The sequence below is a fragment of the Anser cygnoides genome, chromosome 2, assembly GCF_040182565.1.
Source record: "Anser cygnoides isolate HZ-2024a breed goose chromosome 2, Taihu_goose_T2T_genome, whole genome shotgun sequence".
Lineage (NCBI taxonomy): Eukaryota > Metazoa > Chordata > Aves > Anseriformes > Anatidae > Anser > Anser cygnoides.
Window position 1 is genome coordinate 26860398 of NC_089874.1, and position 27296 is coordinate 26887693.

Below are 27296 nucleotides of genomic sequence, written 5' to 3' on the forward strand. Positions count from 1 at the left end.
GATCAGGTTGACCAAGGCCTTGTCCAACCTGATCTTGAACACCTTCAGAGATGGGGCATTCACAACTTCTCTGACCGTGTGTTAGCTTAACGTCAGAAGAATATTTCAGACTGTCTGAAGACTGAAGTTCCAAGCGAGTAGGGAAGGTGGGGAAAAAACATCCGCTCAAGGTGGAGCTTGTGATGTGTTCGAATGCTATCTTGCAGTAGATCAAACCTGGCATACAGGGTCACTTTCCTGCCCGATGCCATCGTGTACACTTGTTCTTGGTAAAGGTGGTGTTTCTTCTGTTTTGCTATACATATAAATGAAGTTCCACCTTCATTTTAGTACTGGAAGATTATTTGTTAAAACTAAAGGAGAAGGTACCGGATCTTTAACAAAGGTGTCCTTTATCTCATTTGTTGATTAGACAATAGAGTTAAGCAGGCATTAGCAAAAACAGATAGAAAAGGAAGATTAGGTAGTCATCCTAAAACTTAAATTAATTCTTAATCCTTACCTTAAGATATCTTACTAGCTCCCCAGAGAATTTCACAGGGTGAAAAGACGTGAATTTCCAGTATGATACAGATATCTGTTGTAAGAATTCCTCAAGCCCTCATCATATGAAATAAAAAGCTTAAAAAAAAAAACCAAAACAACCAACCAGCAGAAATCTGGCTCCAGTCCTTTCTGTTCATTTGCACACTACTTTTAAAGCCGACGTATGTTTCCTTTTCCCTTGCAAAGGCCCAGATTCTCCCCCTGCAGAGAGGATCAGAGAGAACAAGCCACATGTAACAGGAGTTAATCATGTAGCTTAATGCGCTATTAGAAGGCACTCAGATAACGAAGCGACGAGAGTGGCAGAAGAGAAACTGTAAGAGATCAGTCCCTCTCTGCACAGTAATGCCTGCAGGATGGGTAGAAGGGCGGGCAGTGTGTGACAGCCTTCATGTAGGTATTTTCCTGCTGGAAAACAGTGTAGAGAACAAGAGAAAGAAGAAAAGGCAGGCACTGGATCTGATGTACGAGTCCATCCACTGTGTATTTGTTGCATCGGCAGCAGTGGTGGCCTCACTAGTAACTAGTAGCTCCTCAGCTATTGCTTCTCCTGAAAATCTCTGAAGAGGCTCAGAGGAAAAGACAGTCTGGGTCCAGGCTTTTCATAGTAGGTGTACATGAGGCAGTGGAGACAGAGTAAATGCTTTAGCTGATCTGCCGTGTTCTGGACCTGCATCATGGAAAACTGGTGGGGAACAGAGCTCAAGTAAATGCATGCTAATAGTTTTGCAGGGTATGTATTTTAAATATCTGGTTAGGCTGTTGGGTAGTATTTTCTCAGAAAGTTTTTATCCCCTCTGAAAGTTTTTATGCAAGTGTGGAAAATTTTCATAGCTTTAAGTAATGCGGAGTATGGAAGGGAAAAAGTACCAAACACAAAATTTAGTTTAAACTCAGTTTGCATGCAGCAATTTGCAAATCTAATTGAAATTCATATGCTATCATTGTGTTGTTAAACACTTCTGAAACAAGGGCTGCTTTGTATAATTAATTTTCTTCATGATGCATCTGTGGTTTCAACCTGTTGCATCCAATACCAGTTTTCATTTTGGGAATCCTTAATTATGTTTTTAATTTTTTTTTTTAATGTTTAGCAAAATGGTATGTATTTTGAACATGAAAACTATTTAATTCACGGCTTGGAAGGTAACGGTTACATTAAAATATCAATTGAGGAAAGCTGAGCCCTAATACATCGTATTCAGCAGCCAAAATTCCACATGCAGTGTTTAATTTAAATATGAAATGTATCTTTGCCTATGTCTGAAACGAAGGAAAAAAATGCTATTTTGTGGATGAGCTTTTGCAGGTAATAGATGCAAAATGGAAGGGAAGGAATCCTCATGGAAACAAACTTCTCCAAAAAAACATAGCAGTTCATAGGCTAGCATTGGTGGGAATCCGTCGGCCATCTGGGAGCCAGAAGGCAGTGGCAAAAGTCCTTCATGGTTCCTGTTCCGGACTGAACCACAGAGTGGGCTTGGCTGGCTTGGTTTAAAAAAGGAAGCCAACAAAGCTGAAGATACCGTGATTTGTTTCTTCCCTGAGGCAGTGGCCCTTCATTCAGCTGGACTTCCAAGGAGACACCTTGGCCAGTGCAGTTGCTCCAGAGGCTGAAGTTCTCATATTTAAAGTAAAAATGATAAAATGATGGCGGTAGTTCTTCCAAATCGATGTAGTTGTCAGGTATTGGAAAGAACAACAGGTTGAAGGCTCCTTACCATCTCGTTTTGATCCATTTGGCATTTTTACATTTTTTAGTGCAATAATAATTGATAATATAATTTGGTAGAGAAGAAGTTCTTATGTGACCACTTAATTCAGAGCATTAAATGTCCTGAAACTAAAGAGAGAGAAAAAAAATCAGTGGCTTTAATTTCCATATTAAATTTATTTCCATAAATTCCACTCTCAGGACTAGGATCCTCATGGGAAACCAATATACCTGACTTTTTTTCTTAACCTGTAAATTGGTGGCACTGCAGAAGTGGTGGAAAGATAGGAACTGTAACATCTTTGCTGCTTAGGACACCTCTTCTGTAGCAAAATTATTAGCTTTTCTGAAGCACAGCAGATGCTCTTTCTGCTTTTGTAGCTGTTGAATTATATTAAATTTCTTTCATCTCGAAGGACCTGAGTAGATCTGTAGGTGAGGACTACCACAGCATGCCTGGCAAAAGCACCGGGGAAATTCTGTAGCTTAAGAATAGACCATAAGCTTATAATTTTAAGTTTGTATTTTAAGAGGTGGTCTAAGCAAACAATAGTAATCGAAATTTCAACTTTATCCTCTCTTTCAAGAGTCTTGGAGTTACTCAACATTTTATCTTCTGTAGTTGATAATCAAGTACAGCATTTCGATATATTAATTGAGGGAAGAAAAATCTGTTTGGTAGCTCGGACATCATTCTTTCTAATTATTTCAGTAGAGTCTGAGCCAACTCTGATATTATAGGTGGAACTGTAGTGTTGTCTGCAATTAAAGATACTTTCCACTTCCTTGTTTTCTTTTTCATATGCCCAATCAAGTACTAATCCTCCAGGCTGAAATTTTCTGTAATTGGTGTTTGCTTCCAGCACAGGTTTTGTGTTGTGTTTTTTTTTAACCTTTTTTTTGATAAAGATTAAAGACGGTATCATAATGCAAAATGAGTAGCATTAGGGGAGTTAACCCTAACTTTGACATTTCCTATCTTTGAAGTGTTAAGAGCCCGCAGTCTTTCTGTCCTGTTAACGTGCATTTGTGTGTCTTGTATGTATAATTTACAGACTGTTTTAGTCTGTTCTCCCTCTCTCCTGTTAGCCTGGCATCAAGATGACTGCTAGAGACAAAGACGACTAAGTTTAGTAAAGAATTAATAGGCATTCAAAGCTTGGATTCCTATGCAGGAGCTTTACACAGTGCATCTTTGCTCTTTACATGTATATTATTAAAATAACACCATTGTTTGTTTTGTATTCAAAACACAATTTGCCATCAAATATGTAACAATTTAGCAGCTACTGTTCTCCTTAGGAGAAAAACTTGAAATTTGCTAAAATTATGTTCTGTTTCTGTTTGGGATTAAGCTTTTTTGTCATATAAACTAATATTTTGTCTTCTTTTTACTATGGCAGCACTAGTTAAATCAGAGCCTGCTGGTGAATTGCAAAGAAATAAATCACAACAGACATTAATCTAGATGAGGGCTAAGTAATTAACTTCATAGAAGGGTGGTGTATACTGTGTCTGTGACACTAGACTGACTGCTGTGCATAGAATAAATGCAGTATTTAGGCTGCCTATGGTATTCCACCCCTTCAATTAAGTAAACAAATATATATAGAGCTACTCTGGAGTGTATCCTTTGTGGTCTAAACACTGTGTCTTATTAAAATCATCTGCATGCAGTATGTGGGGTTTGAGTTCCTGCCAGTGGTTTCATCCATTGTTAGCAGTGATGCTCAGCTCTCCCAAGAGTTAAATACAGTGGTACTATAGTTATGTGAAAAGGGTGCTCTTGGTTACTTTGGTGGCCATTCCGTTGCATATTACCTCCCACTTTGTTTCCATCCATGTGTGTGGCATAGGGTGTTGCCTGGAAAAATATAGGCTTTTTCAGGAAAAAAGAAATCCATATAGGTTGAGAAAAATGTCAAAGGCATTCTGTAATGGATTCTGCGGGGCAAGACCAGGGCCAGAATAGGTGCATGCCTGCTGACTGCGTGTGTGTATCAAGATATTTAATATTTACATCTATATATCTGTTTTTACCTCCCTGTCAGTGATAATAACATCTGTTGAACTCTGGAAGATAAGATCAGTTGTTTAAAGGAGAACTATCGCTCTTGTTTCTGATTTGTAAGCATTATGATCGTCATCCCACAAGTATTCCCTTTTACCCAGAGAATTAGACCGATTTGTCTGTTCTACTTTGTAGAAAAGATGAAGCTGAAATAGTTATATTTTATCATCATAAAATATTTTTACCTACAGTGTCATAAATGCATTCAGATGTTAATCCATTGCACAAAGTATTTGCAGCAGATTTCTTTTCAATGCAGCACGTAATTTTAGAAGGTGATAAGGACAATATAGGTTGACAAAAATTCTACCTAGGGAAAAGAGCTAAAATGATATTCTTCCGAAGCTGCATTTATTTGGTGATGTTATTAAACTGAAAGAATATAAAGATGGTGATAAACCACACACAGAGATAACTTAGTGTGAATTCTAAGATTTCAGTCATTAAAGTTGGTTTGCTGTACTTGCTGTTTTTCACAAACTCAAATTAATCTGAATGTTTTCTTGTGCTTTAATTAGCTAGCTCTTCAAAGAGTGATTAACCTGCCTTTGTCAAAAATTATAATAGCAACAGAGCATTTTAGATATGAGGAGCATGAATTTTCATGTCGTTTTGATTTTCCCTGTTGAATGTGAAGTTTTTTTGCACATACAGCTCTGTCAAAGTGGAGACAAGTCAATAGGATTGTCTAAAATAAGACCAACTTTTACCTCCGAACAGCAGAAAACCCAAATGCAACTAATAAGGGATGCAGGTTGATCAGAAAGTTCCTGATTTCTCAGAGTACAGTGACTAGCTATAGAAACCCATCGTGTAATTTAGGTCAGAATAAGGTTTTCTATATACAAAAATAAGAAAATAAAAAATAAAGCATTGTACTTATATAAACTGTTTGAATGGGTCACCTATTTTTGACTCGGGAACCTCCATCACCCTTAAAGTGTATCTTGGACCACCATGCAGGCTCGTCTGCAAATGTCTAATTGAAAACAGTGTGTGGCAATACGGTTCGGCAGGCCGTCTGCAGACCACATACGTTTGGCAGATTGCTCCAAGCCGTGGTGTAACGCTTCATTTTCAGATTCTCCTTTTACACCTGTGTTCAGGGAACGTGTGTGTTAGAGGCGATTATAGATCGTTTGGGTTGGAAAAATTCAGTCCTCCATATTAACCCAGGAGTCAGAGACGATGTTGAGAAAGGCTTTCCTGCGCCTATTTTTCATCTGAGGTATCCAAACTCCAGGTGAAGATGAAAAAAACGTGATTATTAACCTGGTGATTCGGATTGCACAGTTCTTTAACCAGTAATCGGTGCTGCAGTTTCTATACCAGTATCATAGTGACAGGTAAATTGACCCATGAGGTACAGTCATTAAAAAGAAATAAAATAGGTTGAATACAGTCTACTGTGCTCCTTCTGAGAGTTTGGGAAGCCATCTACTCCAAAGTGCTGCTCTTGAAATTGCTATTGTGTTTTTCCTCCTTCTTAGGAGAGTCCACAGCCCTCACAGGAGAGCGGTGCTGGACAAGAGCATGGAGGGATGGAGGCGGAAAGAGTTGTCCACCCTCATCTCAAAGACTTAGAGGCTCCAGGAAAGGCAGTGAGCCAGGAATCAAGTGAAATATCCTCATTGAATAATTCATTTGCGGGAAAGTGTTTTTTCAAGGAAACTGAAGCTATACAGAGATTTGGATAAATTGAGCTGAAACACTTTCAGCAATAAAAAAGATGGATAGGAGGGGAATATACTGAAAAACTTGAAATATGTTATAATATCTTATTTCAACCTCCTGGATAGATTCCTCTAAAAGCCATATTCAGAGGTTGGATTTTTGTTTTGTTTTGCGGTGGTGTTGTTCAGGCTCAAAATTTTTTTTTTTTAAAATAGACCTAAATTAAAAGAACAAGTGTTACCAGGTGTTGAATCTGAAAATGAAGTTAAATTTATGCTGATTTGTGTCTTCAGGCACTGTTTTTCTGTTGGTTTTCTGCTTGCTTGGGCAGCCCAGCACTAGCTGGCACAACTGGTGGTGTTGACAGGTGTCTGGTGTTGAGCATCTCCTCTTCCTGAGTTCTGCATGAAGATTTTCTGAGTATTAATGTTTGGTGAAGTTCCTAAGAGCACAGTTTCTGTAAAAAACACAGGAAACACAGTTTGTGTTTGTACTATCTCTGGTGTGTGGATTGGAAGCTGTGCACAATGAGGAAATCTCTGCTTCGATGAGAAGATGGAGGAGGCTGTTCCTGATGAAACCCCCGTTCGTGCTTCTACATGTGACTGGCTTGCCTGGTGAGACTCAGGGAGAGAGGGAAGTCCCTTATTCTCTTACCAGAATGTGTATAAGCCATCTCCTTGGTCAGTGTTAGCATCAAGGGGAGCACGTTTGTGGTTCAGGGCTGGAAGACTAGCAGGTAGGTAATGTGCTTGGCTAGGGTGATCACCCAGGTAACACCGAGGCCTCAGAAGTTTCGGATATCCAAAGGTTCTGTGGTGGCACTTTGAGGTAAGGATTTTGTGACGCCCAAGGTACATCACATGGAACTTTGACCTGTGGGCCGGGCAAAGCCAGGTGCTCATCAGGCAGATCCTGGCTGTTGCTACCCTTGAGTCTGGTTATTTTATCCTTTATCTACAAGTGCAGAATAGGCACAAGTTGGAACAATCTTGCCTTTAAGCTTTACAAGCCTTCATAGAGTCATAGAATATCCCAAGTGGGAAAGGACCCACAAGGGGCCAACTCCTTGCTCCACACAGGACCACCCAAAACCAAACCACGTGTCTGAGAGCGGTGTCCAAACACTTCCTGAACTCCAGCAGCTCAGTGCCATGACCACTTCCCTGGGCAGCCTGTACCAGTGCCCGAGCACCCTCTGGGTGCAGAACCTTTCCCTCACACCCAGCCTGACCCTCCCCTGTCCCAGCTCCATGCCGTTCCCTCGGGTCCTGTCGCTGTCCCCAGAGAGCAGAGCTCAGCGCCTGCCCCTCCGCTCCCCTCGTGAGGGAGCTGCAGGCCGCCATGAGGCCTTCCCTCAGCCTGCTCTGCTCGGGGCTGAACAAACCCAGGGACCTCAGCTGCTCCTCATGTGTCTTGCCCTTCAGACCCTTCACTACCTTTGTAGCCCTCCTTTGGACACTCTAATAGTTTTATATGCCTCTCATATTGTGATACCCAAAACTGTATGCAGTTGCTTCTAAGCTGTTACATTTCTAAGTCTACTGTAACTTCATGACTCTGAAAAAGATAGGGAGAAAACAACCAACCTTCTGTAGTTGATCTGTGTGATCCAACTAGACAAATCCTGTCTTTCCAAATCTAGACACTGTTAAGACCATCTCCAGACCTGAAAGCTCAGCTCAGTGCATTACCACCAAAACAGAAGGGGTTGCGAGTGATCCTAGAGACAAGGGGCTTCTAGTTGGCCAGGACTAGTAGGCAGGGTCCAGCTACCGCTAGCTGTGGGGAAGGAGCTGAACAAGAGGAGAGGGAGATCTCAACTCCTAATTTATAATCCTTTTGTCCAGAGCACAGCCAGTCTCATTTTTGGGGTTCAGCTGAGCTCACTTCACATGGGGGTCTAGGCCTGCTGGTTGGGAGGTGCTGCCCAGGGAGGGTTTCCTTTACCAGCAGTGTTTGTGCTGCACCGTGCGGTCAGGAGGGGCGTTCCTGGCAGTTACCTTTTCTCACCTGAAGTCTGCATGTCTGAAATCATGGTAGTGGAGTTGGTGGAAAAATTCGTTCTGAGAGTTTGCATCACGTAAATCAGCTTTTGAGTGCCGTCAAGAAACAGTTTGTGGACTAGCCGAAATAAAATCTTAAATGTGTATAATATTTAGTAAGTTATATGTTATTGATCATATATAAACAGTTACAGATACCAATTTTATAGATACTGAGTGCTTTTGGAGGAATGTTTTATGGAAGTGAATGGGGGGGGGTGTCTAAAAAGGTTACAGTGATATAAAGAAAACATTGATTTGATTTTTGAGAAATGGCAGGACCCCAGTTGTCTTGAGTTAAATAGCTTCACCCAATAAAAAATGGAATCAGTGTTTTTGGTAACATCTTGGTAAGATGTTTTCTTGTACTAAGTTCTCCTTCCTGTAACCAGATGAGCACATGTAACTTCACAAGCAGAAGCAGGTTTGTTTGGATGCGTAAACTTGTAGTTACGCTTGGAGGTCCATAGACTTGCAGCCTAAACTCTTGATATTTTAAAAGCCAGACAGAAGACAAAACTACCCCTCTTCCAACAGCTGAACAAAGTTTGGCTAAAGTCATCCCATTGCTTTGATAATTCTGGCTTTCCTCGTTAGAATTAACATCTGATGCAACCTAAATATATCGCAATATTTAGGCTAAAGCAGTGTGGGTAATTTAGTCAATTAATTAGCTGCAGGTAGCGCTTACATTCCCTTTGAAGGGATCAAAGGAAAGCACTTAATAACGTTTATTTTCTTGTTCTGCTCCATACCTTAGTGTCAGTTCATTCAAATAACCTTATGACCCAAATGTTAATGTAAGTTATTACATTACCTTATTATGCTTTGGTGAATGTTTCTACTCCGTGTAGAGTTTGTGACTGCTGGAACTCAACACATGCTGCTTTGTAGTAACTGGAAGCGGAGAGAAAAATGGCAAAAATGCCAAACAGGTGAGGAACCCCTAAATAGCTCTAAACCCCTGCCCTTCCTCTGCAAAGTATCTCCTAGTTTCTTCCACCCTTACGCTGGTATTTGCAGTGTAACTACTTCAGCAGGAAGGCTGAAGAGGAGAGTCCACAGTCGGACACAGGCCTTCAACATTTGTCAGTGTAAGTACACACAGTTGAAAGAACTTTTATGGAAAATGACTGGAAGGGGAGCGTTAATTCATACAAGAATTTGAATTGGAGTTTGTGGATGCTTTTGTTTTTATTTGTGGTCTTTTGCCTTATAACTTTTGTGGTTCAGCTTTAGGGACTTCACAGAAAGAAGTAGGGGAATAAAAGTCAATTTTTCCCTTGACTTCAATATTGCCAAGGTTTCCCTCTCCATCCCTGAGGAATTTCTATTAGAGGGGTTTGTTCTACTAACAGTCTCTTAGCAGGGCTGGCCCCTCATTGAAAGCATGATGCAGTATGTAGGATTTAATAAGGTAAAATAAAACAAAGATCTAAGTAATTAGATTGCATGTGGACACTGAGCGTTCTCATCTGTGTGCTGATGGCCTTCACTTCAATCATTAATTGTTTTGTCAATGGAGACATTAAAAAAGGCCCTGTCCCTCCTCCATCCGTCAGCTAACCATATTGCCTACCTACATTTGCAGGGAGATTTTTCAAGTTTGAGAATTTTCAAGTTGTAATAGCCTGGAGTTTGATTTTATTTGTCTGTGGCCATGCTGTGGAGTAGAGGGAATTAAATGATCTCAATGTAATAAATACATAGACATTTTTTTTCTTTCAACATACTGTCTTCTTGAGCCATTTAATACAGTGTAATGCCATTTGGGATTTAAAAAGACAGGAAGAGATGAGGCTTTATTAAATTCAGAGTCCTTCGACTAAGATATTGCTCCACTTTATATAAGTCTCACTAATTCCTAGTAGTAAAATCATTAATGTTTTCATTCAGCAGTTTGATCAATGACACTGTCCTATGCATCATGAGAAATAAAATCTTTTAGGACACCAGCAGTAGTTAACAGTGAATTTGCTACACACACATGTTGAATGCATCTATAACAGAAGGATCTTTGCCTTGTCCCTTCGCTGACTATGTAGTAGCTTGCACAGGAGTGTGACTGTGACCAAACCTGTGCTACAGGTACTTCCTTGTGTGTTGGCGAACTGACCTTCGCTTTGGTGTTGCATTTCCTTCTGCTTAACATTCTTCAAAGCACAGAGCTTGCTTTCAACTAAAGACCACAGCAGACCCACATCTGTGTGTGTGAGACAGCTGTCTCAAAGGGTTTGCTCCTGTAACTCCCATCACCATTTCCTAGAAAAGACTAGGAGAAAAGTGCAATGAGTGGAAAGCGGAGAGAGGGAAACCAACCCAGCAACGCTCTGGGGGCTCATAGCTTCACACTGATGGCATTTCTTGGTCTGTAACATCAGTAATTGAACTGTATTATATTCAGTATTTTAGTAGGCAAAAAAAAGTTACCACACGCCAGCCCTTCATAATGTAGCCGAGTCATTGGAATATGCACTCTATACTTGAAGCTTTAAAACGTACACTGGATTTTTCCCCAAAATATTGACTGTAGAGGCAAAGCTAGATACAAAATAGTTGAAAAGCTCATTGGCTTTGTTGAGATCTGGAGGAGTTGTTTAGACCCAGCATTGCAGATACCTACCCACGTGATTAAGGTTGAGCTTGCAGCAGTTTATGTGGACCTCTTTCGCACAGGGTTAATATCAGGCTGATATGCAAGTTCTTGCTTGAGTTGGGTGTGCTAATTCATGTACTGTGTCCTTTTCTCAGTCTCCAGCTATAGGGATGGAAGGAGAGGAGAAATTTGCTTCTAATACAGTGCAGCACACCGCGCTGCTTCGTGCACGCCTCTCACCTGCTAGTTCCAGACGATCGCAGTCAGCAAGCCAGCTGTGTGACGTTTGGGGTGTTTGGGAAGAAGTAAGCCAGTACAGACTACGCTGGGTACTACAGACTGGGTTAGCTAAGGTCTTACTTGTCCTTTAGTCTAAAGGCGTGCCTTTGCTAAGGTGTACTACTTTACTTTGTGCCCTGTAGTATGTCACATTGCTTCTTGGTGCCGAACAGTTGCCTTCTTCAGTACCAAGCACTGCACAGGATCTCGATACAGCTCTTTGCTCACACTGTGTTCAGGACACGGTCTCAGGGCTTGAAGATGGCAGTAAAAGAATGCATGGTTAATGTGGGTGTTTGTTGCCATTTTCTGGAATTGGAGTTAATGAAAATGAAGTTTGAGAAAACTGCTTGGTTTGTTTTGCTTTCCATAATTAGCTCACTCCTACTTTGCATTATCTTCCAGAAATTGCCATGTTGGATCTAGCTAGAACCGACTGCAGTGTTATTTTGCCATATCACTAAAGAGTTTTGACAGGAAGTTTAGCTGTTTGGATTACATGTTCCTCTTGAAGCCTGATGTTCAAGAGCTCTTCATTAGAAACATCAGTGGTATTAAATAGAAATGGGTCTTGCGTGATGCTTTCAAAAAGCAGACTGTCCCCGCAGCCCCCAGTTGCTGTCACATTCCCATTATGATGCGTCTTTTGGTAATTCCTTAACGTAGAGGAGGGTAACTAAAATAACACAATGTATTTATTTTACTGTTAAGAGTTTTAACGAACTTCAGGAAAGTGGTTTCAGTACAGTGTTGTAAAAGCGCTGTTACCTTGCGCACGTTGACCTTGGTCCTGCAAACAATTACTCGTGGGCACGGCCTCGCCGACTTCAGGCGGGCAGCGCGCGAGTGTGCGGTGACACGCGCGTGTATGTGCTCGTACGGGCCAAGCCTCTCATCGTCTGGAAAGTCTTGACACGTTAACAAAGGGCTAGGCTTCGCAGCGAACGCTTCAGCAGAAAACTTTTCCTCAAGATCACAGCGTGTTAATGCCGCGTTGCGTTCCTCCCCCAGCTGGCTGTTCCGCACAACGACGAGTGGACCCGTTTCGCTCGGACCCTGGTGGAGATCCGCGCCAACCGAGCGGACAGCGAGGAGGAAGGGGCCGTGGAGCTGTCGGCCTAGAGGAAGAGGACGAGCAGCGCCCGCCACCGCCGCCAGAGCAGCCTTCCCCCGCCGAGTGTCTGGTGTTCAGTGTCCGAGTTGGTCTTGCTGTGGCTGTCGATGCCAGTGTCCGTGCCAGTATTGCTCAGAGCATTCCGTATTAATCACACGGCTTTGCACAAGGCTGAAAATATCCAGAGCATTTTCATACTTTATATTTCTGTCTGAAAAGTAAGAAAGAAAAGACAAATCAACCCTTTATGGGTTTAGTTGTTGCCTTTTAACTACTTAGTAGCTGTATTTAATAGCTAGGAACCCCTGGTTAAACTTGTGCTCACATTGCCCTTCTGGCATAGTCCTATTAAATCCATATGAAGCCAGATATGATTATGTGCAGATGTGGTGTGCTTCACTGTATGGGACTGGGCCAAAGACTTTAGATGTGGTGTTTCACATGGTGACTTACATTATGAATGGATGTACTATATGAAAGTTGCTGCTCCTTATTTATTGCGGTGTGCTGCATGGAACATATTTATTTGAAAGCATTAAAATAAACGATCCTAAAGCATGTGCATAATGAGAGAACTGCATTGTCTGTGTGCTGCTGTAGAGGTTACGTTAACGTCCACATAACAATTACGGTACATCAGTCGTGCTTAAGATGCAAGATCTATAAAGGTTGGCTTGAGTGGATGCAATGACTTTCTTTTCCTTTTCTTCTTTTTTTTTTTTTTAAGATGCCTATTATTTCTAGGCACTTGAACAATATTTCAGATGCAGTCGGTCACTGATACTTGTCATGCAAGTTAACACTAACAGTCTGACAAAGGGTTGTGGTTCCCGGCTATGACACTAGTATTGCCAATAAAACGTATCCAGCCTGTTCTGTCGCAGCGTGGTTGATCTTCCCTTGCCAGCAGCGCTCGGTGCGTTTGGTACCAGGCACGGGGAGGACGTGACTTCCCCGCCGCGCAGAGTGCTTGTGCTGCTGCTGCATCCGTGGGTGCACTCGGGTGCTGGGACGGGCCAGCCATGGGCTTGCAGGCAGCAGATCCTGCTACAGCATTTTCGCAGGATCTGCTGCCTGCAAGCCCGAGGCAGTGGGCACAGACCTGTGCTCGCTGAGGCCCAGTGGGACGCAGCCGAGTGCTAAGGGAGGCGTTGAGGCTGCCAGCTGAGCGCTGCAGTGGCACCAGGCCCTAACAGAGGGGCTCGCGCTGGCACTGGGCAGGCAGGTTAACATCACAGCCAGGAGCATGGGCGGGTGGACAGCAATGAAGATGTTGTAAGCTTGCAGTCATGTTTAGGGCCGTTATCAGCTCATGCTCTTCAGTGCTATGGTCACATCCAGAACCAGGGGGAGGTCTCTGTGCTGCTGAAAGCCGGAGCGGTCTAAGAAAATGAATCACTTGGAGAAGCTGGATATCCCTTGTCCTCTTGCTTGGTAGTTGGAAGGAACTGCGCAGGCTGGGTTCTTCGTGGTGGGACGGGCCATGTCGCAGTGCCCGTGAGGCTGCGGTGAGCAGGGCGCTGCCCCAGACGAACTCATTCACACAGCACAGAACAAATCTGCCAGGGGCCTCGTGGTCACAGTAAATCCACGCCTGGGAGCACGTGGCCACAGTGCGAGACAGCACACAGGTGCAACGGGAAAGGTTTAAAGCACGTTCTGGTGTTTCCCGGTCATTGTAAACAGTGCATTGAAAACAGCAAATTTGCTTCCGCAGCTTCCATATTGCATTTCAGTTTTTGGAACTGAAGTAGGGGAAACTGAGTATTTACCTTCCAACCTCTCCCTGCTTCGTTGCATTAATAGCTTGTAAAGTCGTCTCATGGGATGACTCAGAACAGCTCCAGAATTTGCTGCTGTGTGCAAATGAAAGTTGTACCAAAGGTCCTCTTTCTCCCCAGCACAGCACTGGGGTGTCACAGAGCAGAGGTGGGAACGCTTCCCAAAACAATGGGAAAAACAAACAAACAACAACAACAAAACCCACACACCTTTTTTTTCCTCTCGCCTCATCTTTGAGCAGAACTCAGCAGGATACAGCAGGAGCAAGCAAAAGCCCCAGATTTCCACAGAGCAACACCATTGACGGGCCCGTACACGCAGCAGAAGCAGATGGCAGCGAACCCTACAAGAACAAACCCTACAACCAGCAGCTGGGCCTTGACGCCCTGCTGCTGCTCACCGCTGCCCTGTGGTGCAGTTCGGGCCCAGCCCTTGCAGGAATCGCTAGCAGGTTTATTTTGTTAGGGCAATTTTCCTGCTGCTGAACAAGTAGCTCCGCCTTACCGGCTTTCCGAAGGAGCCAGTATGAGAAGACAATGCCCAGGCTCTGCCCGGTAGGGAAAGAAATACAAACCCACCCTTTATTTTCAAGGAGGAAGAATGTTCTCGAGGCCCCTTTGCCTACAAACACCCAGAGAACAGAAGGAGGAGCACGAGGAGCATGCCCCATCCTCTCGTGACACTGGCGTGCTGCCACCTGCTCCCGTGGGTGAGAACAAGCTGGCAACAGCCCCGGCTTTGCTTTGGGGCTGTGGCACCTGAGCTTTCTGCAAAGTGAAGGCCACAAACTGGGCTCAGACTGAGCCAGAGAGGGCTGCATCACCAGGAGGGTAAGAAAGTGCAAGCTCATCAAGGGCGATGCAGCAAGCAGCGCAGGAAGGTGAGCAACGCGGGCTGAGAAGGGCAGGGCTGACTCACAGAAGAGGGTTAGGACGGGGTGGAGGACTGTGAGGTGGGAGAGCCAAAGGTCCTGTGCTTGATGAAGGGCAAAGCAGCTTCCCTCAACTCCAGTGCCCAGATCAAAGCCACGGCAACACAGGTGAGAGGCAGAGGAGTAGGGATTTGCTCTGAAAGGAGCTGTGCGGGTGGCACTGGGGATGAGAGCTGAAGGCATTAGCTAAAAGCGGCAGCAGCGTTATTTCACCCACGATATTGCTCTGCTTCGAGACCCCATGGTAACAGAGGAAGACTATGATGGTCAGAGCAGACAGCGCACAGCATTGGCCAACCCAGAATTTGGCCAGGCCACAACAAAAGAAGTGTAGGAAGGGAGTGCCAGGACCATGGGCTTCAAAACTCATCCTGCATGTAATGGCACTTGGGCCAAGGGGCGTTTGGAAGGTGAGGCTGAAATGGGCTGCCTCCCCAGCCTGAGCGCGCAGACCTCGCCAAGGACAGACTGGCTGAGTACCGGCTGCTGGAGATGAGGCTCAGCAGCCTTGCCTCAAACTTTACTTCAAAGAGCCAATGCAACTGGGATGAGCCATCGTCTGCAGGCACTCGGCGGTGTTGTGTGGCGAATCTTCCAAGCTGAAAGGTATTTCCTTCGGGGGGGGGGGTTCAAAACCAACACCCAAACTTTCATTACATCTGAAAGCAGAGGAGCCCCCACCCCACCCTGGCCCATCACAAGCGCTTTCTGCAGATTACAGCCTGCATCTCGAGTGCTGTTCAAACACCTGGGAATAGGTTTCTTTACACAAAATGTGTGGGAGAAATTCTAAGCCGCTTCTGAGCTTTAGCACCCTCAGGTACAAAGCAGAGGCGGCGGAAGCCTGGGAACTTCTCAGGGAGCTAGATGCCATCCCAGCGTGGGATGGTTCCCACTGACCAGTGGCAGATGGAAGAGGCTCTGCTACCACAAGGGCAGCATCAGTCTCAGTGAAGGCCACAGCTCTTCCAGGAGCAGCAGCCAGGCCTCAGGAAGCTTACAGGGCTGGTTCTTCTTCAAATTCGTAAGCAGAGTCACTTCGGCACTAGCACCAACACACGTCCGGAGCACACCAGTTCCACAGCCCGGGTGTGAGTGAGCAGAGACCAGCGAGCCCTGCGCAAAACACCCCGAGCTCTTGGAACGAGTCTTCCAAGCGATGCCACTGCTTCCTAGCGCCGTGAGGAGTAGCACAAGGAGCAGGCAAAACAATTACCGCCCATCGGAAAATGCCGCCTGTCTGCAGCGTAGGAAACACCTTGCTCACCTCCTCGCGTCAAGCACCTCGTGTCTGTGAAGAGCGTGTGGGCGGAAAGAAACCCCTTCATCCCAGGCTGCTTCTGTTCTTTCTGCCGTGTTTGAAGCTCTCTGGAGACGCTCAAAGTACAAATGCCTTGCGATTTAGATATTCCCAACCATTAAATAACTTACAAGTGATTACCGGCTCTGGAAATTGTCTTCCAGCGTATGCAAAACACGGCGAATATTTCAACTGGGAAGCACCCGGGGCCTCTACTTCACAGCAGTGTTTGAACGACTTGGCCGTCCGAGTCCCTCAGCCCCGTGCAGGGCTAAGTATGACGGCGCTGGCACGCCATGGGGCATACAGCAGGGGCATCCCTGAGCAGCCCGACCCCGCCGAAGAACGATGCGGAGCGGTTTGTCAGGTTTCGTGTATTTAGCAGGTTTAGAAAAACCTGCCCAAGTTATTTTTGAAGCCCGTGGTATGTTTGCTCGCGAAGGCATCCCTGCGAGCTGTCACTGTTAGGGCAGCTTAGACCCAACCCATTCCCCAGGGACCAGGCAGAAAAGCATCCCTCAGCTGCTGTGTGACTGAGAAACAGCCACAGAGTCTTTTTTTGGCAAGCCCCCTCGGAGGTAGCAGGACTTTCAGGCAGCCAGCGAGGTTACATTTTATCCAGTTCCTCCCAGCGCTTTGCATAACTCGCCCAGAAGCCCGGCGAAGACAAACAGCTAAACACCGGCCTCGGGGCCTTTTGTTTGTTTGCAAGGGAGTCCGACAATTTCTTGGCCTGTGAACCTTTCAGAGCAGGAATGCGTCCTTTTGTGTCTGGAGGAAGCCGACTGTGCACAAAAGCTCTTCCCCGAGATCTCTGGGCAGAGCTGTTGCAGGCTCTGGAGCCTTTTGAACTGGGTCACGCACCGCTGGAGCCACCACCGGTTCTTCACTGGAGCCATCGGGGGCTCTTCAGCCCTCCCTCCCCTGTCTCCGTCCCCTCACCTGGCCCTGAGGAGAGGTGCAGAAGGACAGACCCACACCCAGAGGGCAACTAATGGAGGAGGGAAGGGCCACCCGGCCTTGCCCCGCTGCCGGCCCGGAGCCTGGGGCCTGCTGGGACGGAGCTGCCACGGGAGAGCTGCACCCAAGCCTTGGTCCTGGGCTGGGCGTCAGGCACACAGGGTAAAGGCCGTGCAGCAAATGCACTGCCAGGCCTGGGGAAGAGGGGCAGCAGGAGGCAGGGAGGTTCATCTGAGTCACAAGCTGGGTTAGGGCACGGTGTCTGGCCGCAGTGCCCCGGCCAAACCTTTCCCTTCCCAAGGAAGCTTCCAGAAGCGAGCAACCACCGACTGAACCTGGGCACGTGGTCAGGCACTGCCTCAACAGGGCCCGAGGACAGGCACAGCTCAGGACTCGGCGTCTTCCCCGAGCTGCTGCTGCTTCCCCCCAGCAATCACTGTCGAGGTACGTCGGGGGGGTGAGGGGTGGCGTGTCCAACAGCTCCCAGGAGCCTGAAATCTCAGGCGTCGGGCACACACAGCTCCCAGGGAGAAAGTTTAAGACAAGACTTAACCAGAAACCCTGATAGTTGATTTTGGAGAGATACAAGGGGCAACTTTTTTTTTTAAACCCATTTTTGAAACAAAGGAGCTGTCAGCTGGGGAGAGGTGGACAGACGAGGCTGAGAGGCCTTCTCCCCTCACCTTAAGGTGTGCCAGTACCGCCGGCTGCTCCTGCCACGGCTCCATTTCACTGGTAGCTTTGGAATATAACTTAGCCCAAGAAAGTAATTCTTACAATGACTCGAACACAAACACAGCAATGTAGCACTTTGCATGTCAGTATTTCAACGTATTGCAATACAGTGTGATATCACATCCCTAATTTTTCTGTGGAGATATTGCATCTGTGTATTCTCTCAGTTTACAATCATTATCGCAGGGAACACCCCCCCACCCCTCCAAAGAAAACAGCATTCTTCTTCCATAAAGGCCAAATCCTGGTCTTCAGAGGTATCGCAGAAGACACCCAACATTATCTCCGACTGACTAGGTAGTCAGATTGTTTATAACATATTAACAAACAAACAAAACAAAAAAGGGGGAAAGGTCAAAAAACCAAAGCTTACTTCAATCCTGTTTTCTGACTGAAGAAAAATCTCTTTTTTGTGCAACAACTGCACCAATACATGTCTTTATATACAGGTAACTTTGTTCTCGAGCTGCAGGTGTTCCTATAGCCTCCTTGTCCCAGTATTAGCTTTAACTTGAAGCTAACTTTATAAATGAAGCCGAGCAAGCCTTTGGATGTACGATGCCATTTCCGTAACAGAATACCATGTGTGCATCTGTTTGAAAGGTTTATTTCTATCTTCATAAATACATCATTTTCTAAACACTGTGCAAGGCACCAAAAAATTAAGTAAAATCTTTTCTTTTAGAGTATTTTAATCTCTGTTGACTCAATGAAGTAAATAAGAATCTGAAACCACCTATTTGCCAATTACAAGCCAGCAGTTAAGGCAGGTACCATTGATACAGTGCATGAATTTTCTATTGCAGTTATTTAAACAAGCAGCGTTTTACTAGAAGTGCATATACAAACTGAATTCCAAACATCAGCAACCCAAGATAGGCACCTAGTTATGAAATTTCCTTGTATGTGTAGTAGAATGCCAAAGTACTGCCATAAAGTGCAAAGACTATGGACAATAACACTTTCTTTTGAGCATTTTGATACCAGTAACATAATACAACGGCTAAACATTTATAAATGTGGTTTCCATTACAAAAACATGTTCCACATAAAAGCTTCATAATACAATCCAGAAACAGAACTTGTGCGTGTACATATTTAAAAAGTTGAAGCTGTACTGGCAGACTCAGGTACCGGGTCTCTGTTCGCTGACCTCTACAGACACGCACTAAGTTTATAACCAGTTTACACGTACAGTGTACAGAATCATTCCGCTTTGAGCACCGTGATATCCACTGAGTTTTTCCATTTGAGTGACGATGTGTGACATCCGCCCTGGTAATCTGCAACCGAGCATTGCCTGTAAGATGATCTGGTTCACAGCTCTCACCCAACCCTCCCCAATAAATGGAACCTAAAATTAGTGTCTTCCCAACACAAGCACATGTCAGATGTGGACAAATACATTCATGGTCCCAAACTTAAAACAACTGGTAAGAATTTCACAGTGATCTGGTTAAGGAAGCACAAAGACAAATGATTACGTTTAAGATGAAAATTGCTTTAAAACTCAAATGAAGCTAAATTGTTTTATATGATGAGAAGCTAAAGGAACAAAAGTATTAACCAATTAGAAAAGTGGCTCTTTCCCAACTAATAACAAAAAATCTACAGCAATAAACTTAGGGTCCTACTGCTGCAGCAGCCTTTGAGGTAGGTGGTGATGGCTTAAACCGAGGTAGGTAAAGTCCAAACTTGTTTTCAATCCCTGCAAAAGTGGCAACTGCCAATTTGTAACCACCAACATGGTCAGGGTTAGGAGCAGGGAGCGTGATCCTAGATTTAGGAACTGGCTCTGATCCGGCTGGTTTTCTGCAAAATAATAATAATAATAAATTAATTTCCATAGCCCCAAACGAGCATTCACAAAAATCTCCTCCAAAAAGCAATCTGAGTGCACCTCCCAGTAAGTGACTAGATTAAGTGCTGCAATGTACTGACAAATAGCCTTCCAGAGCAGTCAAGGGCCTTCACATTCACTGAGAAAGAGGATGGTGAAATCCAGATAAAGCTTTTAGTCCGTTAATCAAAACTGCAGCATGGGGAAGCTGTGGTTCAGCAGTCTCTGCTACAGTGCACAGCCAATCTGGGAACTTTGCAGAGTTTAAATAACTTTTTGTGGTGGCTTTCTATCTGTTGTCCCCAAAGCTTCGTAAATGTTCTGCAGCTGCTCCTGGTCTGTTAAAATAGCAGCACGTGCATCCACATGTATCGCCCACGAAGGAGGCACAGCTGAGGCTCCATCAAACAGTATTTGGGCCTGGTGACACCTAGAGACTTTTCTGGATGTCGAAATGCCCTTCACCGCGCTGCTCCTTCACCACACTAACCAGGCCTAATGCAGAGTGTGTCCTGACCTGGTAGGTGTCACACGGCCCTGGCAGCTTTATCCCCACCCCATTATTTAGCCTCTCGCTGTCTCCGTAACCCAGGTCCCCAGCTCAAAACGGTGACATAAAATGTGGTAATGCCTTGCTGTGATACAGGTCCTGGAATATCCAGGTGTGGTGTGGCTTAAATAACACCGGCAAGACCTTTGCGATGCGTCCTACATAATGGTAAGGTTCTGCCCCTGACATATCCAGGACACACAGAACCCAGTGCAGCTGTGGGGCCCCGCGCAGATTCAGACACCACATACTTACACTCCCCCGAAGTCCACGTAAAACCATCTCTGCAGTAGCTCGTAAGTCACCAGAGTTACACCAAACTGAGGAGATGATCGGAACACACGAGCTTGAAAGAAAAGAAAAGTCTCTAAGTGACAAAAAAAAAAAAAAAAAACACAACTAAAGCTCACTCAGTAATCAGAGCTGTTTCACACACCTCCTGCTCCTTTCCACAGAGCCTTTGGACCTTCCTCCCGAAGGATCTTCACAAAACAATCTACCACGCCGCTGTAGGTGGTCTGCCCTGCCCGGGCTGCCACCTGTAGCCTTGTCTTGATGACATCCGCAGGGGTCACCAGAGAGGCCGCAGGCATACCTAGAGAGAGAAGAACCATCAGGGGGGCATTGCTGACTTGTCACAGGTGCCACAAACCCCGTTCACCCAGGGGCAGACGCCTCCCCTCGGGAGAAGCCAGCCGCGTTTGTTTCAGCAGCAGCTGGAAAGGCAAACAAGCAGCAAGGGGCGGTCGAGGCGGACGCGGCTCCCCTCCGAGAAAGCCTCTCCTCGAGGAACAGCCCTCTCACACGCTTCCTGTCGAGCTGGGAGGCACGGGCTGCATTTTTCGGCGCTAACCAGAAACTCGCATAGCTAATGAGCACAAAGTTTTTGGAGGTGAGGTCGGTCTTTCCTTTTCCTTTTCACGCCTCTCTGTGGTTCCCGGCGCTCTGGCCGCACGCTGTGCTGGAGTAGCCTGCGCACACACGGCCCCCTCGGCCTCACCCAGCAGTGCCACCACAGCTAGATAACGCTCAGCAAGGCGCGAGGGCTAAGGGTTGAAAAAAAGGTTCATTTTCCTCATTAGGAACAGCAGATTGCTCAGCTGCAAAGCCACAGCTGACATCCTCAGAAGAACACTTGGAGGAAGATTTAAATTTACCCTGGCAGATCATCAGCTGAAGGCAAAAGCTACCAAATTACCAACGGGCAGTATTTCTAAACTGAATCCTATCCAAACTGGGGCTGCCCATGTTTAGAATTACGGAGAAAAAAAAAAAAAAGGCACCAAGACTGTACCCAGAAGACACTGTCTCTTATGGTTTTATTACTTTTCCATCCTGCATCTGTTCCAAACCAACTTGGTCAGATGTAGATGCATAAATCTCCTCTCCTTTTTTTTTTTTTTAGGCTTAATAATTCTGTAACAACTTCTGTCCAAACCAGCATGGTCTGGCTTCAAGCACCAAAGCACCCTTCTTGCAGACTGCTTCTGAGAGATGTAAATGTGCGAGTATCACCGAAATAAGAACTCCTCCTCCTCTCCTGGACCCCCCCAGAATAACACACATGCTGAACTTGCACAGTGATCAGCCTGGCAGGCAAGTGCTAAAACCCAACATAGGTTTCTCAGCTCTAGAAAGGTTGAAATTCCTCTGTGCTTATCCTTACCCACACCAGGATATTGGCTGAGTCTTCAATTTAAATTTGGACTTTTGTCCTTCAAAAGCCAACCAGTGTTTTCAAGGAAAACCAAAGGACATACTTAGAAACAATTCTGCTTACTACACATTGACTTCCCTCTCCTTATTCCTCATTCCTTATTACTGAGGACAGTTTGCATTTAAAGTTGTTGTTTTGTTTTTTTTTTTAATCCTGTTTTTAGAGCTATTTATACAGCACAAAAGACTTCACAGACAAATAAAAATTTACAGGTCGCTGCCCCGAGGAGCTTACAGTTGGAACGAGACAAATTACACAGCGGGAGCTGACAATAAAAAAAGAGGAGCGCTGGGAGGAGAAGGAAGTTCGGGGAAGCAATAAGCAGATGGAGCAAATTAAGGAGATATCCTGTCGCTGATATTAGCAGCATCTCTTCAGAAAACGCCGTGGCCCAACAGGTTGAGACATCTGGCGAACAGCACAAAGCAGCAGCAGATCCAGCCAGATGACATCCGAGTTGCGTGCGTCCCCAACAAGAACAGAAAGGAGGAAAACGCACACGGCAACGCCCGCTGGCCAAAGAGGCAGGTGAGCAGCTAAGCCCAGCCAGCTCGAACATCCCAGTACAGAGGGCTGCGGAAAGCTGCTGCTTCCCACACCGGACGGAGCTCATATGCACGTCTGAAAACAGGCTGCAGAGTCCAAAGCACGGCCAGAGCACGGAGGGCCAGGGACCACCACGTGTCCTTTAGAGCCCCAGCCAGTAGCCAGGAGGTGGCAGGGCTTTGGTTTTGCCCTCCCCTTGGCTTCCTCGTGGCAAACAGAGCTGATGTCTGTGCCCCCCACCACGCTTTTCCTGCATCCAGTCAAGATGTTTCTCGTTTTCGTGAGCAGTACGCTGACTGTTCCATCTTTAATACTGTAATTTGCTCATGAGAGTTAACTTAGAATGGATTTCACAGGAAGCCCTGAATAAAATTCGCATTATAGCTAGTTTGGTAAGCCGTATCAGCAACAATAAAGACTGCTTCTGTGCCTGAACTTCAAAGGGGCAGTTATCTCAGTCTGCAATCACCTGACAATGGCTAGAAAGAAAAATAGGAAAATCTAAGAAATGACTTGGCTTAAAAATGCCAGCTTATGTTTCAAGTCCGTAAATATGATCTGAAGTTCAAAAATTGTTTTGTTCCACTAAAATGGGTGAGAAATAAGCTGGATGTAAGCTCCGTCCACGAGGGGCTTGGAGGTTGGCTCTGTTTTTTGGGGGGGAGGGTAGAGGACAAGGGTTTTTAAGCAGCAGCCAGTTGAACACAGCTGGTTTTCCCGGTGCCAGGTTGATTCCTCTGGCCTACGAGCTACTGAATGCAGAGGCAGCACACAGAGCCGAGGCCACGTGCTTCTGCAAGGCACAGCGACTGATCTGCACTGGCCTTGGCCACAGCCAGCGTCCAGTTACTGGCTGTAAAAGGTCCTTGCTCTTCAAGAGGGACAGCCCTGTGTATAATCCTGACTGAGAACAGTTTCCCCAGGGAGAAGAAACCTTACAAATCAAACAAGAAAACAGACGAACTCCTTAGTTACACTGGATCCATGCCTCTCCATCATTGTTCGAGCCTGGCAGGTTGCAGCAGCTGTGCACTGGCGCAGCTCTGAGAGGCCAAGCAGCCTGTGATCAACGGGACGAAAATATCTGCTTTGTGCCCTCCTGCTTGCTACACATCCCCCTGCGGTCATGTAGCACAAGCTTTCAAGCCCATTTGCTTCCTGCAGGGGACTTGTGAACCTCGGACAGAGCAGGACGTCCACACCGCTCTCTCCATGAGGCAGTGATCCCCTCTGGGTGCAGGAGCTCGGGCACCACGCCAGGGACTGACTACAGAGAGGACACAAAGGAAAACTGAGGCTGCAAAGTGTCTCCCTTTCTCCCTCTCCTATCAGCTATGTAGGGGACTAAAACGAGTGCTCAAGGTAAACACCCAGCACCTCTTCTTTATCTGGACAGTCTAGGAAGCAGCAGCTTGTGGCACACACGACTACAAGCAACACTTTTTGCTTTCTTCTGTGCCAAGTCCCTGTCGCAGTGGGAAACAGAGCAGAATCCAAGCTGATGACCCCTTCTGAAACTGTTTTCCAGCACAACACAGCATTCAGAAACAAGCACCCCTCATGCAGCTTCTTAGTGCAGGCAGAACCTTTCCCAAGCCCTCTACATTTTTACCTGTTGTCATAATCGTGGTTTCAGCTTTATTTTCACATTTGCTCTTATACCTTACCTTCTACCTTCTACTATCAAGTGAAAGTCTGCATCTAAATCATCAGAACTATTTTCAAGCTTTCCTGTTCTGATAAGGGTGAAGTCCTGACAAAGCCAAGTAACTGCATAAAATACTGTGGATAGCAAGTGAGTTTCATCATTTTGTCACGTTTTGTCTGTGTTCATAGAGCTGTACTGCCAGCATGGCTGTTGGATTCCATACAACAAAATTCAAGATTCTTTGATCACAAAGAATTTCATGACTACCATGATTTTATTTTCAGTGATTTCATTTATAAACCATTTCAACAGAACTTTACCAGTTGGCGAACCAGCCAAAGCCAACAGCACAGTAACTTCACAAGCAAAGATTATAGATGATGACAAAACATCAGAATGTAAATCTTTCCCTTCCTTTTACCTCCTGATCATTACGAATAAACCACGAACTGACAGGATCTTTACTTTTAACCCCAACTCATTTCTACAGCATGGCAGAAATGTTATTGGGCACAAGGCTGCAGAACTTGTACAGCTCTGAGCTTTTCAGAGTTCCCATTGCTGTAACTACTGCACTGCAGGTGCGATATACCGGCACGCAGAAAGACGTTGGGGCACTTACCAGCTATAGATCCAGCCAAGAGCAGATTTCCAGGGCTGACCCTCCCATCCTCATTTGCGAATGAAGATTTCAAATGAGCGTAGCAGGGGAAGTAAATAGCAGAGAAGGGAATGTCACGCAAAAAACACGCCTTAGCACCCTGTGTTGAAAAAGAGAACAGGTTTTGAGAATGAACAAGTTTAACACGATGAACTGTGAACACCAGAAAATGGAGCAACATCACAATTTTTGTTTTGTCACAAAGGGCTTATAGGAAAACCAACTCCTCTCAAAATTTTGTGAGATATATGTGTTTCACTCTGGTGAGTAGTGTCTGTGCATTGTTTCTTGATTCAGTAATTCTTATAATTATATTTATCTTGTCTGCTTGTTCTCCCTCACTCCCTAATAGTGTAGTTATTTATTGGTAATACAGAAAATGTCATGTGCTGGCATAAACTCTGATAATACCTTTGAGAAGTAGTAAATAGTTGATGCTTTAGCCATGTGCCTGCAAAGGAAGTTCAGGGTATGTCTGAAGAAAAGTCACAGGTCAGCTCCATCCCTTCTCATTCCCACTTACAATAAATACCTCAGAGAAAACAGTGCCTGGTCCATACATCTGTGCAGACATTGCAAGTGATATTGCAACATGTATCAAGGGGAAGAAAGAGGGCCAGAACACCAGCCCTTTCACACAACAGTAACGGGGTGATTTATTTGTGATTTTTGAAGTACAAGTGATCTGGGATACAGCTTGTTTTCAAGCTTCAGCTCTTGCTGCCGATTTGCTTATTGGTACAAACAGCCAACGTAGTTAGTAGCAGCACAAAGGGTTGCAAATTAAGAGGGCAGTAAACAGGCAAGGAAAACTTTGGGGTAGCAGCAAGCAAAGCTTGCTAGTTTTTCTAGCATGAGAGGTAAAATAAAAAAAGCCACTATAGGAGGTCAACCAAAGCATAATACCAAATAATATCCCCGCTCCAACAGCAAAAGGGACTTGCAGCCTGCTTTTGCCCAGCACAGAGGTCCAGAAGACACCTGAGCCTGGACACACCAGGGCTGAGACAGGCGGGCAGACACAAACAGGAGGTGGATTTAGGAAACGGGTGAACTCAAGCTTCAGAAAGAAACGCCTGGCGGATGAGGCTAAGCCTCCTCTCTTTGAAGCCAGGGTGGAGTTGTGGTGAAACTACTTGAGGTTCATCCACCAGCCCTCCTGGGATGCCCTCGTTACTGCACTTGGGTGTACAGTTCCACCAGGGCATGGCTCGCTGCCAGGCATTTCACAGGTGACGTGCTAATACGCCCAGAATTTAATTAAACCTAATGATACGCCTGCTCATATCTGTGAGCTTAGCTTGTACTGTAACAGGAGTGAAAACAGACTGCTGATGCAAGCTGGATGCTGGTTACCCAGCAAACACGCAAGAGTTGCAAGGTGTCAGAAATACTGCAAAGACGCCTGTCAGGGAGGGCAATATGGTAAAATCACTTTCTGTAAGCCCATCCACAGGAGACGCTAATATGTGTATATTGAGAACACCTCTGAGAAAGCAGAGATTTTATCTAAGAGCAGCCATTAGATCTTCTCGTCAGACGTCCCGTACGGCACGGACCTGCCGAGCGCAGTGAGCACAACACGCTCTGCTGGAACCCGCTTCTCTCCACAGCCCCTCCTCAGCTGCTTGTCCTTCTCAGACTGGGAGCTGCCCATGTCCCCTGACAGTCCGTTCCAAAAAAAAAAACCAAAACACTAGGGTTTTACCGAGCTCTGTATGAAAAAACAACTTTTTAATGATCAAATGTCTGCACTGCACTTACCTCACAGAAAAATTACGAAATTCACTAACGAAACATTCCCAGCCCAACACGGTTTCTTCAAAGATTTATTTTTAGAGCATACTTCTCCTCGGAGCAGATCTCCTCGCTGCCTTTGCCCTCAGGGCACATTACTTTTATTTTCCTTGCAGTGTTGCCGTTAAACACCGTGCACATTTTTCCCCCGCATTTTGTTCATACTCCGAAATATCTCTACATAGCTAAAATAACTTACGGAAGTCAATAAACTCCAACTGCAAGCAACTCTTAGCCGAACCGGGGCTGCTCATATTCCTCCCCCTTCGTTAAAAAGCACTTTTTCACAGGACAGAACGAGCACGTTGCTACTGTCACTAATAACCTGCGTGCAGGGACACCGAGAGGACGCCCATCAACTTAGTTGGCTGAGTGTAAACAGAACCTGGATCAAAACTTGGATCCACTTTAACAATAACCCGGATTGGCTCCGTTCCAGTATCACAACGGTCTAGAGTTTCCCCCCATCGCTCCGTTTAAAGCCTGGGAAAGCATGTTTAAAAGCAGGCCTCATTTAACTTCAAGTTAATCATCCGCAACAGGCCTAGGCCAATTAGGAAGGCTTCGGGAGATCGGCCGCAGCATCTTGAAAAGCAAAAGCAACATTTATTTTTGCTTCTCGCACCTTTTTGATGTGGACAACGTGCTGAAAAGCCGTACGGAGTTTTAATCGATCCCCAGAAAGCCGTAAGGCTCATCCGCCCGGGTTTGTTCTGGCAGCCGAGGCGCAGCCCTGCCAGGCACGAGGCCGGTGGGAGATCCTCCGCACCGAGCCGCCGGTTGGCTCCCA

The 27296-nt window shown here is 45.5% G+C and overlaps 2 protein-coding genes and 1 long non-coding RNA gene across 13 annotated transcripts in view; 2 read left to right on the forward strand and 1 right to left on the reverse strand.

The window, feature by feature from the left end:
* Nucleotides 1-12915, forward strand: part of DYNC1I1 (dynein cytoplasmic 1 intermediate chain 1) — a 190909-nt gene extending 177994 nt beyond the window's left edge. For all 7 annotated transcript variants that reach the window (XM_066991747.1, XM_066991745.1, XM_066991744.1 and 4 more), the window contains one exon: nt 11937-12915. In XM_066991747.1, coding sequence (XP_066847848.1) covers nt 11937-12047 — 111 coding nt within the window. In that variant the 3' untranslated portion in view covers nt 12048-12915. The remainder of the gene's footprint in view (nt 1-11936) is intronic.
* Nucleotides 12916-17222: 4307 nt separating this feature from the next.
* Nucleotides 17223-22634, forward strand: LOC136790029 (uncharacterized). Of its 2 annotated transcripts, none has more exons than XR_010829131.1 (3): nt 17223-17456; nt 21543-21733; nt 22018-22634. It is a non-coding gene; the product is annotated as an uncharacterized lncRNA (long non-coding RNA). The 2 variants fall into 2 exon arrangements; XR_010829130.1 differs by having other exon boundaries at nt 22067-22634.
* SLC25A13 (solute carrier family 25 member 13) overlaps nt 18339-27296 on the reverse strand; it is a 99860-nt gene continuing 90902 nt past the window's right edge. For all 4 annotated transcript variants that reach the window (XM_066991743.1, XM_066991742.1, XM_048075438.2 and 1 more), the window contains 4 exons: nt 24671-24809; nt 20574-20732; nt 20393-20483; nt 18339-19559 (listed from right to left, as the gene is read on the reverse strand). In XM_066991743.1, coding sequence (XP_066847844.1) covers nt 19370-19559; nt 20393-20483; nt 20574-20732; nt 24671-24809 — 579 coding nt within the window. In that variant the 3' untranslated portion in view covers nt 18339-19369. The remainder of the gene's footprint in view (nt 19560-20392; nt 20484-20573; nt 20733-24670; nt 24810-27296) is intronic.